Here is a 19,191-nt window from a genome sequence, read left to right as displayed (position 1 = left end):
GGACGAGGGTCAACCCTGTGTTCATCTAATGACAGTAATATGACCATAAGTACCATTTGTGCAATACTACATAAAAGAGTATATAGCACTAATGACACTAATATGACACTAAAGTGCTGCCGGCGATGTCATGCAAACCTGTGCGAGCGCCTGATTGGAAGAGGGAGACGATGGGGAATGGATTGAGGTTTTGATTTTTTTTTCTTTTCAGATTGTAAGTGTTATAAATAAATTTAAAATTTATTACTTATATTTTTAATCAATTTTATAAAATATAAGGATATTTTTGTAAAAATATTTATAATTAATATATTTTTATTTTTATGGTTATTTTAATATTTGCCTCTAAAATAAATTCGTTTTCATTTTCCGGACGTGCATCATCTAAAACATCTAAAAACTTCGTAAGAAAAGAACATGATATTACATATTTCTAATATGATGCCTAATTTTTGGTGATTAGGAAGATAGTAATAACTATTATTAGAATTGAAAAAGAGGATTATGAGGTAGCTAATACATAAATTGTAGATTTTAGAAAAGAATGGGAGAACATAAAGATACCATCTAGGATTGAATGTTATCGAGGTGCATGGCTTCAATATGTATCTCTTTAAACAAATAGGGCCAGCCACATTTCACAAACTGGTGAAATAGGGGAAAAAATATTTAATTTATTTTTTAAAGTAAGAAAATAATTATTTTATTATATTGTCTATATCATAACTATTTTTTATTATTTTTTAAAATTTTGTTTTTATATTATTTTTAAAAATATAGTATAAAAATAACTATAATGTGAACAATTCAGTGAAATAATTAAATTAGTATTATGTTTTATCTAATTAATTTGTGGGGCAGATGTTTAACATCACTCTAAAATAAATTTAAATTAGAAGAGCGGAACACATGGCGGAAGATAGAAGTGTAATGACTAGTGAAGGGGAAGTTGAATCGTTGTACTCCCTCCGTCCCAGCTTTTTGTATCCACTTTTAGTAGTAAATACTACTAAAAGTGGATACAAAAAGCTGGGACGGAGGGAGTAGAATTTAGGCAAGAAATGAATCAGCACCGCCACCACACAAAATTCATCACATAAATTCCCAAATTTCAGGCAAATCTCCCACTTCTCCATCATATTACATATTTACATATTTAATCATTCCTTCCTCCACACAAACAACACACATTCCTCCTCAAAAAAAATGCCCGTCGTTCTTCTTCAGTACATCCTCCTCCTGGCCACGGCCGCCGCCGTGGAGTCGATCGGCGTGAACTACGGCACCCTGGGCGACAACCTCCCCCCGCCGGCCCAGGTGGCGCAGTTCCTGAAGGAGAAGACGAGCATCGACCGCGTGAAGATCTTCGACGCGAACCCCGACATCCTCCGCGCCTTCGCCAACACCGGCATCCTGGTCGCCATCACCGTCCCCAACGGCGAAATCCCCGCGGTGGCTGACCCGAAAGAAGCCCGGCGGTGGGTGTCGGAGCACATCAAGCCGTTCTACCCGGACACGCACATCAACTACCTGATCGTCGGGAACGAGGTCCTCCACTGGGGCCCACAGAACCTGATCGACAACCTGGTGGGGGCCATGAGATCCCTCCACAACGCCCTCCAGCAGGAAGGCATGAGCGACATCGCCGTCACCACCGCCCACTCCCTGGCCATCCTGGAGCCCTCCGACACCCCCAGCCTGGCCCGCTTCCGGCCCGGGTGGGACGTGGGGGTGATCGCGCCCATACTGGCCTTCCACCGCGAGACCAAGACGCCCTTCATGGTCAACCCCTACCCCTACTTCACCTACACGCCGGAGAAGTACGACATCAACATGGCTGTGTTCCGCCCCAACAAGGGCCTCAGGGACAGGTACACGCGGCGCTCCTACGGGAACCTCTTCGATTTCCTGCTGGACTCCGTCTACATGGCCATGAAGAGGCTGCGCCTCGATGACGTGGAGATAGTGGTGGGGGAGACGGGGTGGGCGTCGCAGGGGGAGGCCTTCGAGCAGACCAAGTGCTCCGTGCCCAACGCCGCCTCCTACAACGGTGGCTTGGTCAGCCATTTCGAGTCCGGGAGGGGGACGCCGCTCATGCCAAGGAGGAGGTTTGCCACCTACATTTTTGCTCTCTTCAATGAGAATCAGAAAACGGGCTCGCTTGCCGAGAGGAATTTCGGGCTTTTCAGGCCCGATTTTACCCCCGTCTACGACGTTGGGATCATGCGGCCCGGCACAGCTGCATCTACTCCTCATCATAAGGTAATTAATTTATAATGCTTCTTTATTTGCAACCCTAATAATTAATTATAACTAATTAATGAATTAGTTAAGTGTTGAAATTTTATAAATCAACACTTAATTTCTAGTTTACTATTATTTTTCCACGTGGACAGAATCTGAATCTTTGTGGGACGGCGAATGCAATCATGAATCATCCATATAAATTGATGAACGTTAAGATGTCAAAAGTTGCATGTGCCCCTTCATATGATTTTCTTTTTAAAACACATTTTTCTCTTTGCATACACATTTTTCTTTCAAAAGCTCTTTACTAAATTTTCTACTTAAAATTTTAATTTTCGAATCTTGCATCGTTGCCCGTTATGTCTTTTTCACTTTATTCCCCTGACTTGCGGTACCACTTTAATTTGTTTTACTTGTTTATTCAAAGTTGATGATGAACCAATCCCTATTCGTTGATTCCTTTCAATAAATATAACTTTTAATTGTTTAGACATATATTATCAATACAATTATATAATTTATATGCTACATACATTAGAGACCCGAGCACAACAACGTGATTTTTATGCATATATAGTTGACCATTCTATTTCTCCAAATTAAATAAATAAATGAATGTATAAAAGAGAAGGCGATTTGCATGAGAGGATCCAATACCGTATATCGTTTATAACCACTTATGATAGAACACGAATCTATTAATTCACGTTCTTCTATTCTTTTCAATTCTTGTTTCGTTGTACTTTTTAACATCTTATTGTCTTCTTACTCTTCATACCTTATAGTAATATCCATAATTTTCAAAATTTCTTTCACAAGAGTAGCTAGATCTGAGATACACGCATGGGATCCTCTGTCTCATTTTCTGCGTCCCATTTCTAATTTTTTATAATTTATCATTTTTCTCTTCAAATAATAATTTATTGTGCTTTTTGTATAATCTTAAGGTAATTAATTAGAGTTCATTAATTCAATTAGAGTTTATAATTAATTTTTATAATATAATTTCATGACTCATAATGATTATATATACATAATTAGATGAAATAATTGAAGAGGGTTGGGTATGCAGAATGAGAATGTCCCGACGGCGACAGTTAGCGTGGGCAAGAAGTGGTGCGTGCCAAAATCAGACGCGAGCGACGTGGCGCTGCAGAACAGCATTAACTACGTGTGCAGCCAAGGCATCGACTGCGCGCCCATTCAACCCGGCGGCGCGTGCTTCACACCCAACACCCTCAAGGCTCACGCCTCCTACCTTATGAATGCTTACTATCACGCTAAAGGCCTCTATGATTACAACTGTGACTTCTCTGCCTCCGCCCTCATCATCTCTACCGATCCCAGTAATTCTCTCTATCCTGGACTCATTTTAACCATTTCCATATATATTTACTATCTCAATATTAATTAATACTTTGTTTTTCTCAGGTACCGCATCTTGCCAATACGTTGCTTGAAAGTAGACCCATTTTTGTGGACTGAGTTTCTAAACTTATTAGCTAGGTATTTATACCGGGAGATGAACTCAATCAAAGAAAAAGTAAGTATATGATTGAATTATTGAATCGTAACATATCGTTGTAATAAGAGGCGGCCAGAGCCATGCTAGGCTACCGCACTTTAGATCTAGCACATTCGCCTTCCTGTACTTTCATTTTTATTTTTATTTTAGGTTTAGTTTTGTATTCTTTTATAATTATTACTTACAATTTATTCCATTAGATTAGAATGTATAATTATTTTTGTATAATTTAATTTTACTTTTATTGTTTAAAGTGCATTATTAGGATTAATAAATCAGAAATTAGAGTATGTTAAGAGTATTTTCATACTCTGATTGTCATTGTGTTGCCAACATGAGTGTCTTCATGAGTTCTACATGCTGTTCCATTATGAGTTGCTTTCGATGTTAAAAGTTCTGTTGGAGACATATTGTGCGTAGCTTCATACTTGCGATTTTTGAAGATATCTTTGAGTTATCTTATGCGATCTTTTTGGATATACATGGCCACGATTTTATAGATTTATTGTAGCCTTATTGGAGCATAATTACAGATAGATCAAGATCATCCAAGCAAGAGTCCTCATCAAGCTAGAACTCATGTTTCCTTCTATGACTAGGAAAGGATTACCTTGGGCAACAAGAAGGCTTGAAACCTATAAAAGGAGGCCTATTTCGTTCATAATAGCTGGGGAAATTCGTTCATAATTGCTCTCGCCATGTAGATGAGAATTCTTATTCCTGTTAGGTGTCCCCCCGAACTTGTGACAGTCTGTAGTACATTCATTGATATATATATAGTACTTTTATTTTCTCCTAGCAGAAGAGTGTTTGTGAGTTATACACTTGAGCGTACATTGTAAAAGAGTTATTTACTCTTCTTTATTGTTGGTTCTTGTTTCTCAAGGGATTAAGTGCGCCTAAGAAGTTAGTCGTTGTCTAGCTTTCTGTTATTCACCGTTGATGGGATTTTGGGAAGATGTAGAGGCAAAATAAGAGGGTGTCTTATTGTGTAAGTCCTTTGTACATCTTAACTTTATATAGTGGATAATTTTCCCTGGGCGAGGCCCCCCAGACGTAGGTTGTTTAATCGAACTGTGTTATCATTCTGTGTGTATTATCTTTCGTACTTACATTCGCTGTTATAATACATCTCACCACATATTTTATAGATTTGTTATTTTTTTTCAGAGTATATGGATTTTTTTTTTTAATTTCAATTTATTAAAATGAAAAGATAAGCACACTTTTGTAATAGTATAATAAATTTATTTTGGTAAAAAATATTACTCTTGAAAGAGTTTAATTAATGCTCTAAATTATCAAAAGTAAAACTGTGTAATTTGTAAGAGTAATGTTAGCAGGAACGCTGTTAACATATATAATGTTAATAACATTGAAGCTAACATGTAGCATAAATAAGTAACACACATGAATACTTTTTCACAGATTAGATAAATACAACCCATGAGGGCCTCAAGGCTTATGATCATCAATAATACACAGTACAGATTCAAATCTCTCTGGTAATCTGTTTTTACAGATTGGTTGTTTAAGATAAATCTACATATCTAAAAACTGTAATAGAGTGTTGAATCAACACTGAAAGCTAACAACCGAATAACCTAGTGTTAATAGGACAAAAACCAACCTGCTACGCTCAAATGTCATTGTATTTCAATTCTTGCCCGTGACCTCCCGTCAATACAAAGTGAGACTTTACAAATTAGTTGTAGTAGCCCGCTCTTTTAATTATGATTAAAACTAGTAAATGCAAAAATTTTATAAATGAATCCAGTTTATGGCCCTGATTTTTATTTATCAGAGACAGAGTTATTATTTTAGCTTTATACTTTTATAACGTATGAGAAAAATGCGACGAGGATTATTAAGCCATTCAATAATTATTATTTCCAAGTTATAACTGACTTAGCAAAGTCATGTTATTTATTAATCGAAAAACAGAAGCAGTTATATTATTAGTGCTACTTGAAGTCGAGAAATTATTCCGACTGCAACGCAGATTAAATCTACGGATTTAATCTAGATATTAAATGGCTTGTAAAGTGAATTAAATCTACGTATTTAATTTATACACGAATAATGAGCAGAAGCCAGTATTTGATTGCAAACACGCGATTAAATAGTAGATGCACTGAGTAACCAAGACATAAAGATTTATTATTATTTACAATTAGAACTTCAACCACCACTATCAATCAATGCAGTAATTGATTTTTTTCTAAGTATAGGAAGAAATCTTTGCATATAAGCTCACCACTGGCAGCAAGAGTGACGCAGTACATTTGGGTAAAAAAAAAAACTCTCGAATTTGCTGGCTTTAAGAGGAAGATTATGATTAAGACAATGTCTTCCACTATCTAATTATATTATCAACTCATTTTCTTTAACTTTGCTAAAGCCATGCTTTCCACCTGTTCAACCACCACCCTTTGCTCCCTACCTTTTCAACCACCACCTCCACCATCTTCGATTCTTTAAGGCTACTAGCCAACACTCCTTGCCTTCATTCTATGTTCCTTCAGCCACCAAAGTGAGGAGAATTCATTAAGCTGCTGCCAACATTCAAGGTAAGACTTAAACTTCAATTTTTCCACCTCTCCCTGTTTCCTCCTGCATTCATTGAGGAAAACCAACAATCTTTATATTTCAGTGTATCTATCCACTGATTCAATCAACAACAACAGCCATCAACAACAAACAATCAAGGTATTTACTATCTCATATGCCTTCTTTCATAATATGCATTTCACGCCCCAACACAACCGATGATCAGTTTTCTTATGAGATTCAGATAATACGCTTATGAACATAGCTAAACCATGAGTTTCTGTAATAGAGAATAATCCATAGCTTGTTACAGATACAGAATAGCTCAATCAGTTTTTATTCACAAGACAAAGGCGTAAATAGCAGCATCATACTAGAATTTTATGCGAGATAATTACGTTTCAACATTTTAGCTTCTAAACCAAGTATTCGAATAGGGGCCGACTGCCCAAGCAACTGCCGAACCCCGACTGCCGGAACGGAGAGAGAAGGCGGCCAACTCTCGTCGTCTCGCCGCATCAGAATAGCCACGACGCCGGCCGGAGAAAGATGACGCAGACCGGTACCGAGCCGAGCAGCGGCTGCTCTGCAGCGGCTCTTCCAGAGAGAGAAAAGCGAGATCTGTTTGTGTCGCTGGCCGACGCAGGACGGAGTAAATGGCGGCTGAACGACCGGAGAGGAGGAGGCCGGAGCAGCGCCGCTCCCAGACGACAGCAACCCGTCGGATTTCGGACCAGGATGTGGCCGCAGCAGCGACCTGGGTTTGACGATTAGGGCTCTGCGATGAAGGGAAAGGAGGCGGCGCGATCAACAATTGCTCGCCGGCGGTTGGGACGGCCAGAGCAGCGGCAAACGAAGCCCAACGGCGCAACGATTTCCGCCTGAATCGAGAGAAACTAGGGCTCGATTCCTGTTCTCGATTGGACATGCTGCGTCTGACATGTGTGGAGGAAAAGAAAGCGGCGCCGGAAGTTCCAGAGCTGTGGAGGCGCGACCAGTCGCCGGAGCAATTCGCGGCGAAGCTCGCGAAGAGAAAGGACGGGCGAGAGAGAGGGAGAAGTCTTGTGCAGCGTCTGTTGAGAGAGTATCGGCTCCAACAGAGAGAGAGAAATAAGGACCGACAATGAGAGAAAATGAGAGAGAGTTGGGCTTGATGCTATTTTAATTAAGTTTGGGCTTTTCTATTTGGGCCTCACCTTTTAATTGTTGTGGGCCAAAGACTTTTAAGTTCGGGCTTGATTTTAATTGCTTGGGCTTTCACAGTTAAATTCGAATTGGGCCAGTCTTTTATTTAATTGGCCCTTCTCATTAATTCTATTGGGCTCGATTTAATTAAGGAGTTGGGCTGATGCATATTTTATGATGGGCTATTATTCTAGTCCCATTTATATTTCGTTGGGCCAGTTTAATTCATCATTTTGGCCGATTAAATTGCCTTTTTGGGCTAATATTAATTCTTTTCAGTCCACATTAATTATTATTTGGACCCCTATTTTAATTGTTTTGGGTCGAAGACTTTTTAAGTTGGGCTTTAATTCTTTTAAAGCTTGAGCTGAAGTTACTCCTTTGAGCTAAGCCTAGCAGTATCAATTTTTGATGGAGCCCAATTATTTATCAGTAATGAGCCGCCCAGTTTATTAATTAATGTTTTTGGACTTCCGACTTTAAAGCAAGCCATTATTGTTTATTTCATTTAAGCCACTGGTTTATTTAATTAATTGGCTACTCTCTTTTGAGCCTATTAATTATTTGAGGTTACGCTAGTAATGATGTTTCTATCGAAAAGCCCGATAATTTCTACAAGGTCACACCTCGTTTAAAGCCGAGTTAGTCATTTTTCAATCAAGTACAAATGCGAGGTTTATTTCACGACTAGAATATTCCGATGAGGAAGGAAGAATCACAGTTTTATTCGACCGCGCTAGACGAGAATTAGCTAAATCTATTAACGAGGATTAATAGTAGAATTCCCGATTATCGCTCAGAGTATTAGTTCATGCATACCAGATTCACGCATAGTTAAATTACGCTTTCTCATTAATTAAGAATTTTCCTCGAGGCAATGTCTTATTTTATATTCTCGTGATTAAGGTCAAGCGCGAGAGTAAGAACTACACAAGGAGTTAGAGTACCTTAGCAAAACTTTGCTATCAGGTGGGCAATTCCTTACGCGTAAATAAAATGCTATGCAAGTGTTATGCTTTAAAATGCAAATTGGATCTTCAAGTATGGTATGCTTTATTACGCTTAAATGAGTTAAGCTTTATTATGCTGCACGTTAAATGATTTACGCTATGCTGTTTATACTATTTACGCCCTATGTAATTTACGCTTGAATGCTTTACGCTGATAAGTTTATGCTTATGTTTGATGCTTGCGTCTGTTGGGGGAGGCCTCCCTCAACAGTACGATGCCGTGTCCGTTGAGGAGGGCCTTCCTCACGGCGCGATGCCCGTGTCCGCTGAGAGAGGCCTCTCTCGCGGCGCGATGCCAGTATGCCAGTATGCCAGTGTTACAGCGTCTATTGGGGGAGGCCTCCCTCAATAGTACGATGCCGTGACCGCTGAGGGAGGCCCCTCTCACGGTGCGATGCCCGTGTTCGTTGGGGAAGGCCTTCTCCACGATACGATGCTTGTTTATGATTGTTGATGATGAAGAATGCGCTCATGCTATTTATGAATTTGGAAATGTTTAATGAGCAAAGGATTTGAAAGAAACTTATGCCTCTTATGCGATGTTGTGTTTTGTTGTTGATGTTATGTTATATGTTTGGCAACTGCCCACTAAGTACTCTTGTACTTAGCCCTTCGTTGTTTATGTTTGTGCAGGTTGAGCTGTGATGGGCGATGAAGTATTGCTGAGTGGAGTTTTTGTCGAACTTAAAGTAGGCTCAGAAAGGATACATGTCTTCATACATGTATCTCAGTTATGCATTTCGCTGTAAACACTGATTATTTCAGTTACGCCTTCCGTTGCAAACTCTGATAATGTTTTAGCCAAGCCCCTAACGATGCCTTTTTCCTTTTTAAGGAATATTTCACGCGTATTCAAGCTCTTTGAGTATTCTTTTATGCACCCCTTTCTAATCCCGCTTCTTAATTTCCCTTCCCCAGTCATGGTTTTTCCGGATTAATTATCCTTAATTAAGGCCGGTCGTGACAGAGTGGTATCAGAGCAGTTCGTTTGCTCTGAGCCTAAGAGTTATTTAAGCCAAACTTAGAATAGATCACTAAAGTGTCTAGAGTTCAATCGACAAAGCTCAGCACTTCATCGCATCACACTCAACGAAGCAGAATGGTAAGCTCTTCCAAGTTTTAAGTTAATGTTTACGAAAAGTGAGAATTATCGTAATAACAAAGTGAGAAACTGTCAATAGCTTTGTTATGTTGTTATTGAATGAAATGATTTACGCAAGTACGATTAAGTATGCCTATGGAATGAATCCCTATGAACATAGAGCTATTAGGATATGAGATCACCACTACGACAGAACATAGAAGCAAACATAGAAGAAATTAGATTGTATCTTTTGGTGGCTATAGTGAAGGCAACAAGATAAGTGATGCATATAGAATAATTTTTAAGCTCATGATTTTATAGCCACTATAAATCTCCATGACTTATGTTTAAGTATCCAATTTAGATGATGTGATATTATATGCTTAAGAATTTTTATGACTCATGGATTTGAGATGCTAAGGACCCTTAAAGCTTACTACATCAATGTTGTCATTGGAGTCTTGACTTGTTTACAAGTTAGAATAAGTTGACCTTTACAAGAATTCTTTAGAGGTTTGTATTAGATTATGCTAGAGTGTACTAATTGACACATCCCTGCTATCAGAATGCCGCCTAAGATAGGACGCCCTGCGAGAAACAATAACAATCGCAGAAACCGTAACGCTGTACCCGAAGAACCATAAGATGCTCGAGGACATAACCCATCCCCTCCGCCCCCGACTAGGAGAGTCGAAGAACTCTTTTTAAGGCAGAACCCACCTACGTTTGACGGAACGAGTGAACCGGCTGAAGCTGAGATTTGGGTGCGTGCAATGGAGCGCATTTTCAACTTCCTACGTTGTACTGATGAGGAGCGCCTATCTTGCGTCTCATTCCAGCTAACAGGATCGGCTGACTTCTGGTGGGAAGCACGACGAAAAATTCTGACACCTGAACAATGGGCAAGTTATACTTGGGAAGATTTTAAGACAGGATTATATGATAAATATATTCTGAAAAGCTATAGGAAGAAGAAAGAAGCTGAGTTCTACGAGTTGAAGCAAGAAAAGAAATCTGTGGTTGAATACGACAAGGAATTCTGCAACCTGTCTAGGTTTGCTCCGCAACAAGTGGACACAGAGGAGAAGATGGCAGAGAAATTTTGTGCCGGACTGCGGTACGAAATTAAGATGGCTCTAGCAAGCCACGGAGGACTCTCATACACGGAGTCTCTGAACAGGGCACTTGACATTGAAGCTGCAATGCCGTCAGACAAGTCAGCCCCACCGTTGATCTCAACGCCAAATGATCAACCAGTAGCCTCACATACTCTCAAAGGGAAGCGCAAGTGGGACAACAACGAAGACAATATCAATCAGACTAGTAAGAAAGTGTGGCAAGAAAAGGAACGGGCCGAACAGTTTATTCAACCAAGGTACGAGACAGAGACTAACCTCGAGCCAACTGGAGGTAACCAAGGTCAGAGAGGAATTTTACCTTGCCCAAATTGCGGTAAGATGCATAGGAGTGTCTGTCGGGCTGGAACTAACGGTTGTTACAATTGTGGCCAAAAAGGTCACTACTTCACCCAATGCCCCAACAGACAACGAGGTTCAGCAATTGGGAACACCCACACCCCCTTGCCAACAATACGTGGACACTTGCGAAATCAGCCTCAATCACATCAGTGAAAATCTTATAGAGACACCGCAGACAAGAGAAGTTATGCGGGAACTTGAAGACAAGATGAAGGAAAAATACCCCGAACTGTTTTAGCAGAGATATGCAAATTTCGGGACGAAATTTTTGTTAAGAGGGGTAGTATGTAGTAGCCCGCTCTTTTAATTATGATTAAAACTAGTAAATGCAAAAATTTTATAAATGAATCCAGTTTATGGCCCTGATTTTTATTTATCAGAGACAGAGTTATTATTTTAGCTTTATACTTTTATAACGTATGAGAAAAATGCGACGAGGATTATTAAGCCATTCAATAATTATTATTTCCAAGTTATAACTGACTTAGCAAAGTCATGTTATTTATTAATCGAAAAACAGAAGCAGTTATATTATTAGTGCTACTTGAAGTCGAGAAATTATTCCGACTGCAACGCAGATTAAATCTACGGATTTAATCTAGATATTAAATGGCTTGTAAAGTGAATTAAATCTACGTATTTAATTTATACACGAATAATGAGCAGAAGCCAGTATTTGATTGCAAACACGCGATTAAATAGTAGATGCACTGAGTAACCAAGACATAAAGATTTATTATTATTTACAATTAGAACTTCAACCACCACTATCAATCAATGCAGTAATTGATTTTTTTCTAAGTACAGGAAGAAATCTTTGCATATAAGCTCACCACTGGCAGCAAGAGTGACGCAGTACATTTGGGTAAAAAAAAACTCTCGAATTTGCTGGCTTTAAGAGGAAGATTATGATTAAGACAATGTCTTCCACTATCTAATTATATTATCAACTCCTTTTCTTTAACTTTGCTAAAGCCATGCTTTCCACCTCTTCAACCACCACCCTTTGCTCCCTACCTTTTCAACCACCACCTCCACCATCTTCGATTCTTTAAGGCTACTAGCCAACACTCCTTGCCTTCATTCTATGTTCCTTCAGCCACCAAAGTGAGGAGAATTCATTAAGCTGCTGCCAACATTCAAGGTAAGACTTAAACTTCAATTTTTCCACCTCTCCCTGTTTCCTCCTGCATTCATTGAGGAAAACCAACAATCTTTATATTTCAGTGTATCTATCCACTGATTCAATCAACAACAACAGCCATCAACAACAAACAATCAAGGTATTTACTATCTCATATGCCTTCTTTCATAATATGCATTTCACGCCCCAACACAACCGATGATCAGTTTTCTTATGAGATTCAGATAATACGCTTATGAACATAGCTAAACCATGAGTTTCTGTAATAGAGAATAATCCATAGCATGTTACAGATACAGAATAGCTCAATCAGTTTTTATTCACAAGACAAAGGCGTAAATAGCAGCATCATACTAGAATTTTATGCGAGATAATTACGTTTCAACATTTTAGCTTCTAAACCAAGTATTCAAGATAGCAATAACACTTATGAGATTCATAGAGTATTAGATACTACAAGAATTCGTTTATACAACAATTGGGGATCGAACTTAGCTTTTGGAGGAATAGGGGCCGACTGCCCAAGCAACTGCCGAACCCCGACTGCCGGAACGGAGAGAGAAGGCGGCCAACTCTCGTCGTCTCGCCGCATCAGAATAGCCACGACGCCGGCCGGAGAAAGATGACGCAGACCGGTACTGAGCCAAGCAGCGGCTGCTCTGCAGCGGCTCTTCCAGAGAGAGAAAAGCGAGATCTGTTTGTGTCGCTGGCCGACGCAGGACGGAGTAAATGGCGGTTGAACGACCGGAGAAGAGGAGGCCGGAGCAGCGCCGCTCCCAGACGACAGCAACCCGTCGGATTTCGGACGAGGATGCGGCCGCAGCAGCGACCTGGGTTTGACGATTAGGGCTCTGCGATGAAGGGAAAGGAGGCGGCGCGATCAACAATTGCTCGCCGGCGGTTGGGACGGCCAGAGCAGCGGCAAACGAAGCCCAGCGGCGCAACGATTTCCGCCTGAATCGAGAGAAACTAGGGCTCGATTCCTGTTCTCGATTGGACATGCTGCGTCTGACATGTGTGGAGGAAAAGAAAGCGGCGCTGGAAGTTCCAGAGCTGTGGAGGCGCGACCAGTCGCCGGAGCAATTCGCGGCGAAGCTCGCGAAGAGAAAGGACGGGCGAGAGAGAGGGAGAAGTCTTGTGCAGCGTCTGTTGGGAGAGTATCGGCTCCAACAGAGAGAGAGAAATAAGGACCGACAGTGAGAGAAAATGAGAGAGAGTTGGGCTTGATGCTATTTTAATTAAGTTTGGGCTTTTCTATTTGGGCCTCACCTTTTAATTGTTGTGGGCCAAAGACTTTTAAGTTCGGGCTTGATTTTAATTGCTTGGGCTTTCACAGTTAAATTCGAATTGGGCCAGTCTTTTATTTAATTGGCCCTTCTCATTAATTCTATTGGGCTCGATTTAATTAAGGAGTTGGGCTGATGCATATTTTATGATGGGCTATTATTCTAGTCCCATTTATATTTCGTTGGGCCAATTTAATTCATCATTTTGGCCGATTAAATTGCCTTTTTGGGCTAATATTAATTCTTTTCAGTCCACATTAATTATTATTTGGACCCCTATTTTAATTGTTTTGGGTCGAAGACTTTTTAAGTTGGGCTTTAATTCTTTTAAAGCTTGAGCTGAAGTTACTCCTTTGAGCTAAGCCTAGCAGTATCAATTTTTGATGGAGCCCAATTATTTATCAGTAATGAGCCGCCCAGTTTATTAATTAATGTTTTTGGACTTCCGACTTTAAAGCAAGCCATTATTGTTTATTTCATTTAAGCCACTGGTTTATTTAATTAATTGGCTACTCTCTTTTGAGCCTATTAATTATTTGAGGTTACGCTAGTAATGATGTTTCTATCGAAAAGCCCGATAATTTCTACAAGGTCACACCTCGTTTAAAGCCGAGTTAGTCATTTTTCAATCAAGTACAAATGCGAGGTTTATTTCACGACTAGAATATTCCGATGAGGAAGGAAGAATCACAGTTTTATTCGACCGCGCTAGACGAGAATTAGCTAAATCTATTAACGAGGATTAATAGTAGAATTCCCGATTATCGCTCAGAGTATTAGTTCATGCATACCAGATTCACGCATAGTTAAATTACGCTTTCTCATTAATTAAGAATTTTCCTCGAGGCAATGTCTTATTTTATATTCTCGTGATTAAGGTCAAGCGCGAGAGTAAGAACTACACAAGGAGTTAGAGTACCTTAGCAAAACTTTGCTATCAGGTGGGCAATTCCTTACGCGTAAATAAAATGCTATGCAAGTGTTATGCTTTAAAATGCAAATTGGATCTTCAAGTATGGTATGCTTTATTACGCTTAAATGAGTTAAGCTTTATTATGCTGCACGTTAAATGATTTACGCTATGCTGTTTATACTATTTACGCCCTATGTAATTTACGCTTGAATGCTTTACGCTGATAAGTTTATGCTTATGTTTGATGCTTGCGTCTGTTGGGGGAGGCCTCCCTCAACAGTACGATGCCGTGTCCGTTGAGGAGGGCCTTCCTCACGGCGCGATGCCCGTGTCCGCTGAGAGAGGCCTCTCTCGCGGCGCGATGCCAGTATGCCAGTATGCCAGTGTTACAGCGTCTATTGGGGGAGGCCTCCCTCAATAGTACGATGCCGTGACCGCTGAGGGAGGCCCCTCTCACGGTGCGATGCCCGTGTTCGTTGGGGAAGGCCTTCTCCACGATACGATGCTTGTTTATGATTGTTGATGATGAAGAATGCGCTCATGCTATTTATGAATTTGGAAATGTTTAATGAGCAAAGGATTTGAAAGAAACTTATGCCTCTTATGCGATGTTGTGTTTTGTTGTTGATGTTATGTTATATGTTTGGCAACTGCCCACTAAGTACTCTTGTACTTAGCCCTTCGTTGTTTATGTTTGTGCAGGTTGAGCTGTGATGGGCGATGAAGTATTGCTGAGTGGAGTTTTTGTCGAACTTAAAGTAGGCTCAGAAAGGATACATGTCTTCATACATGTATCTCAGTTATGCATTTCGCTGTAAACACTGATTATTTCAGTTACGCCTTCCGTTGCAAACTCTGATAATGTTTTAGCCAAGCCCCTAACGATGCCTTTTTCCTTTTTAAGGAATATTTCACGCGTATTCAAGCTCTTTGAGTATTCTTTTATGCACCCCTTTCTAATCCCGCTTCTTAATTTCCCTTCCCCAGTCATGGTTTTCCCGGATTAATTATCCTTAATTAAGGCCGGTCGTGACATTAGTTGTCTAAGCCTCCTTCGTGAAAGCAATACTTGAAGAACCAGTGTCACGTTTGCAGCAGAAAAATGATGAGTTGGTTGTGAGTGAATGTTAGATCGATGATAATGCACTTCCAAAACATATAAGAATGAGAGAGACTTCTTGCTGCTTTTATAGAATTCCAAGTCGTGGTTAGTTTGCACCACTTCCCACTTCCAGAAGCTTCCTATAAACGTTGTCTCTTTCCAAAAACTAGCCACGAATATTGTTGGTTGAAAAGATCATGAGTCCTGAAAAATACGAACAAACTGCCCACTATTTTGGATCATGATTAACCATAATTCCACTTATTAAAATTATGGTCAACTACCATAAAAATTTTATTCCACAACCAAAGAATAATAAAACGTGAAAGAAAGGTAAAAATTAAATATTTACAGTTACCAAATGGAGAGTCAAAGTTCAGCTTCAAGGCAGACTTCAGAATGTTATCAACATGCAACCCAACATTGTCGAAGTCAACGTTGACTCTAACAACTCCTTCCGTCCATGATAAGTGTCGTCTTTTGCCATTTTTGTCCATCTATAATAAGTGTGATATTTTGATTTTAGGAAATATACCTTTATACTTTTACTCACATTCACGCATTATATTTACAAAGAACTCATCTCACGACCATTTATTAATTACCTAACAATTCAATTTTGGTGAGGCTCTTTCTCCACTACACATCTTCTAATATTTTCTTAATACCCGTGCCCTCTCATCCACACCATACCTATCGTGGACGGAGGGAGTGTTAAATAATAAGTATCATAACGAGATACAACGACACATAAAAGTTATGAGCCGAAAATTGGAAATTTAATTTGCAACTAGCTAGCAGTTGCATTCCATGCAATGCGCAAAGGCATTTTGGTTTTTTGATATTAATATAAATTTAATATCAATTCAATTATTATATTTATAAACTAATAAAAAAATAATTTTACCTGAATATTTTTTAGTTAATTATTGAGAAGATAAAAATAAAATAAAAAATAATTCACAATAATAAAAATTGATATTTTTTAAGAAAAAAGGTAAAAAAATGAAAATAAAAAAAATAATTGAAAATAGATTTATTTAAATAATTTTTTAATTTTGATCTTTAAATAAATATAACCATTACATTTTAAATCAAAATATTTAGTAAAATATATCAAACTAAAGCTCTTAGCATGATATTTAATTGATATACTGATATACATATTAAATTAATTAGTTGCGTTTCACAATTTTAAAAAGAAATAAAATAAGAAAAATAAGAAGATAAAGAAAAAAATATATAGTTTAAAAACAATCCAATTGCATTCCTTTGGTTAAAACTAACATGTTATCTATAATCTATAATATATTAAAATGACAATTTTCAATTTGAAATCAATTTCAAAATTAAATGGTAATTTTATAATTGTAATATAATTGAAGGTTTATTTGTAAATTATAATTTTTCTTTATTTCTTTTTCTTTATCTTCTTATTTTTTTTAGTTTTATTTATTTCTAAAATTGTGAAATTAGACTAATTATAAAATATTTAATACGCATATCAAATTAAAGATCACAATAAGACTTTTAATTTTGATATGCTTTATTAAATATTTGATTTAAACTGTAAAATTTATATTTATTCAAAGATTAAAATTTTAAAAAATCTCTCCTCTCTCCTTTTTTTGAGTAATTCTTTTTCATTTTTATTTTTGTTTTATTTTCTTAACTCATTATTTTTTCCTTTTCATAATATCAATTTTTATTATTGTGAATTCTTCTTTAATTTTTTATTTTTTTCAATATTCAGTTAAAATTATTTTTTATTATATTTATAAATATGATAATTTAATTGATATCAATGTTATATAAATATAAAAATATAAAAATATTACTCATACATTGCACTAGATGCAAATGCTAGTTATATCTAAAAAAACTGAAGTTATTACTATTTTAACAATCAAGTAATTATTCAATTCACTGAAGTTTAGTACTAAATTACTAACCCAAACAATGATTACAGCTCCAAATAAAATTCTTTAACCATTGTTAAAATAAGACGCAATTCAAATCCAAAATGTGAATTTTAAAGAGTTAATGGCGGCAAATTAAATACACGAACTTTGGTTAAATTTTTATTTTGTATATAAACTTTTAATTAAGTCTCATAATATATATATATATATATATATATATATATATATATATATTAATTGAAATGAACTCCGATATGATTAATTAATGTTGATCGAAAATGACGTGGACTATTATTTAACGTAGGTGGCCATACGCGTGACATTTTTAACACCCTGACAATACATGTGTCATATAAAACAAAAATGACGTCGTTTTTGTTCATGACTTACCCCTAATTCAATCAACCATTACCATAATTTCACTCCCTGATTCAATCTACTTAATTTGTGAGTGAAAGTGACCCCAGAGATTTTAACGGTGAGGCAACCCTGCGGCGACGCAAGCAGCAAGGAACAGTACCTTTTGCAATCAAGGCAAGAACGCAAGCGGCCCGACAAGAACACATCGTAGCGACTGAAATCGAACCAAACAAGTTGCTAGTGCAATGAGAAACATGTAAGTCCATCTTAGACATGTTTAATGCCAATTGGTTCATTAAGAAATGAGATTTGATTAGGGTTTTCAATATAAAAATCGTATAGGGTTTGTTCATTCAATAGAATATACGATTAAGGTTTGAAATATATAAACAGTTCCTGAAATACTTTTATTTGTATTTTGCAGTGACAAATTTACTTTCGCTTCAACAGTTGATGCACTTACAACAATGGGCGCGGGAATTGAAGAGTATAATAACCCTAATTTGAACAACTTCCTAAGAACCTTAATTTGAAGAGAAATCGTTCTAAACGAAACTATTTTGGTTTAAAAACGTGTGATAAAACGACACTGTCTTCCTTCACCATTGATGCGTCCACGCAGGCATTTATGGGAGACACGTCAAATTCGATTTCGGTGATGTGCATATTTCAATTAAATCAAAAGTATATGTATTATTAGGCTTAATTGAAAGGTCATGTACAAAATATAAATTTGGCCAAAGTTCATGTATTTTGTAGCCATTAACCCAATTCTAAAATATGAGACCAGAATCCCCGTGACAATTGACTAATGTGCAAGTGTCATTACATCATTAGATCCCTTGCTTCATCCCACTAATAACGACTCATTATCGTTCTGCACGCTTATTAAAAAGAAGGGTGATTAAATGATAAAAGTGAAAGTAATGGATCCACAACTATTTGTGAGAGAATAGTTTTCTTTTTTAGACTGAGCCATTATTAGTGGGAATAGACAAAAATGAAAGTCAGCCATTATTAATGTGACGGAAGGAGTAGCAATACATAACCTAACATTTTGGACATCTTGATCTTCTATCAATTCATGTAACATTATCTATATATTGTATACATAGATGAAAGAGTGATAACTTTTAGGATTTAAAATTACCAAATGTTATGTTTATCTTTATATAAATTCTACATCTTAAATTCTTAAAGGGTGTTCATTTTTTTAGTGGTGTTTAATTTTAAGAATTGGTGTAAATAAATAAAAATAATATATTAATTTATTATTCCTTACGTCCCATTAAAAGTGACATATATTCCTCGCTAAAAAAAAATGACATATATTCTCTTCTGGGCTATTTTATTATAAGTGGCACGTGTCCATAAATGGAAAATTT

At 37.6% G+C, this 19,191-nt stretch overlaps 1 protein-coding gene and 1 long non-coding RNA gene across 4 annotated transcripts; both read left to right on the top strand.

Moving 5' to 3' along the window:
* Nucleotides 1-1,043: 1,043 nt before the first annotated feature.
* LOC130997430 (glucan endo-1,3-beta-glucosidase-like) lies at nt 1,044-4,427 on the top strand. Of its 2 annotated transcripts, XR_009093078.1 has the most exons (4): nt 1,050-2,262; nt 3,320-3,593; nt 3,679-3,790; nt 4,273-4,427. XR_009093078.1 is itself a non-coding variant. In XM_057922747.1 (3 exons), the coding sequence occupies exons 1-3, from the start codon at nt 1,207-1,209 to the stop codon at nt 3,705-3,707; spliced, it is 1,359 nt and encodes a 452-aa protein (XP_057778730.1). In that variant the 5' UTR covers nt 1,044-1,206; the 3' UTR covers nt 3,708-4,025. The 2 variants fall into 2 exon arrangements, 1 of the variants encoding a protein (XP_057778730.1); XM_057922747.1 differs by lacking the exon at nt 4,273-4,427 and having other exon boundaries at nt 1,044-2,262; nt 3,679-4,025.
* A 1,773-nt stretch (nt 4,428-6,200) lies between these two features.
* On the top strand, nt 6,201-9,322 carry LOC130997457 (uncharacterized). 2 transcript variants are annotated; one of them, XR_009093094.1, is made up of 3 exons: nt 6,201-6,481; nt 8,414-8,476; nt 9,151-9,322. It is a non-coding gene; the product is annotated as an uncharacterized LOC130997457 (long non-coding RNA). The 2 variants fall into 2 exon arrangements; XR_009093095.1 differs by lacking the exon at nt 8,414-8,476.
* The last annotated feature ends 9,869 nt before the right edge of the window (nt 9,323-19,191 follow it).

This window comes from Salvia miltiorrhiza, chromosome 8, assembly GCF_028751815.1.
Source record: "Salvia miltiorrhiza cultivar Shanhuang (shh) chromosome 8, IMPLAD_Smil_shh, whole genome shotgun sequence".
Lineage (NCBI taxonomy): Eukaryota > Viridiplantae > Streptophyta > Magnoliopsida > Lamiales > Lamiaceae > Salvia > Salvia miltiorrhiza.
Note: the sequence above shows the minus strand (reverse complement) of the source record. Positions and strands in the feature narration are given on the sequence as shown.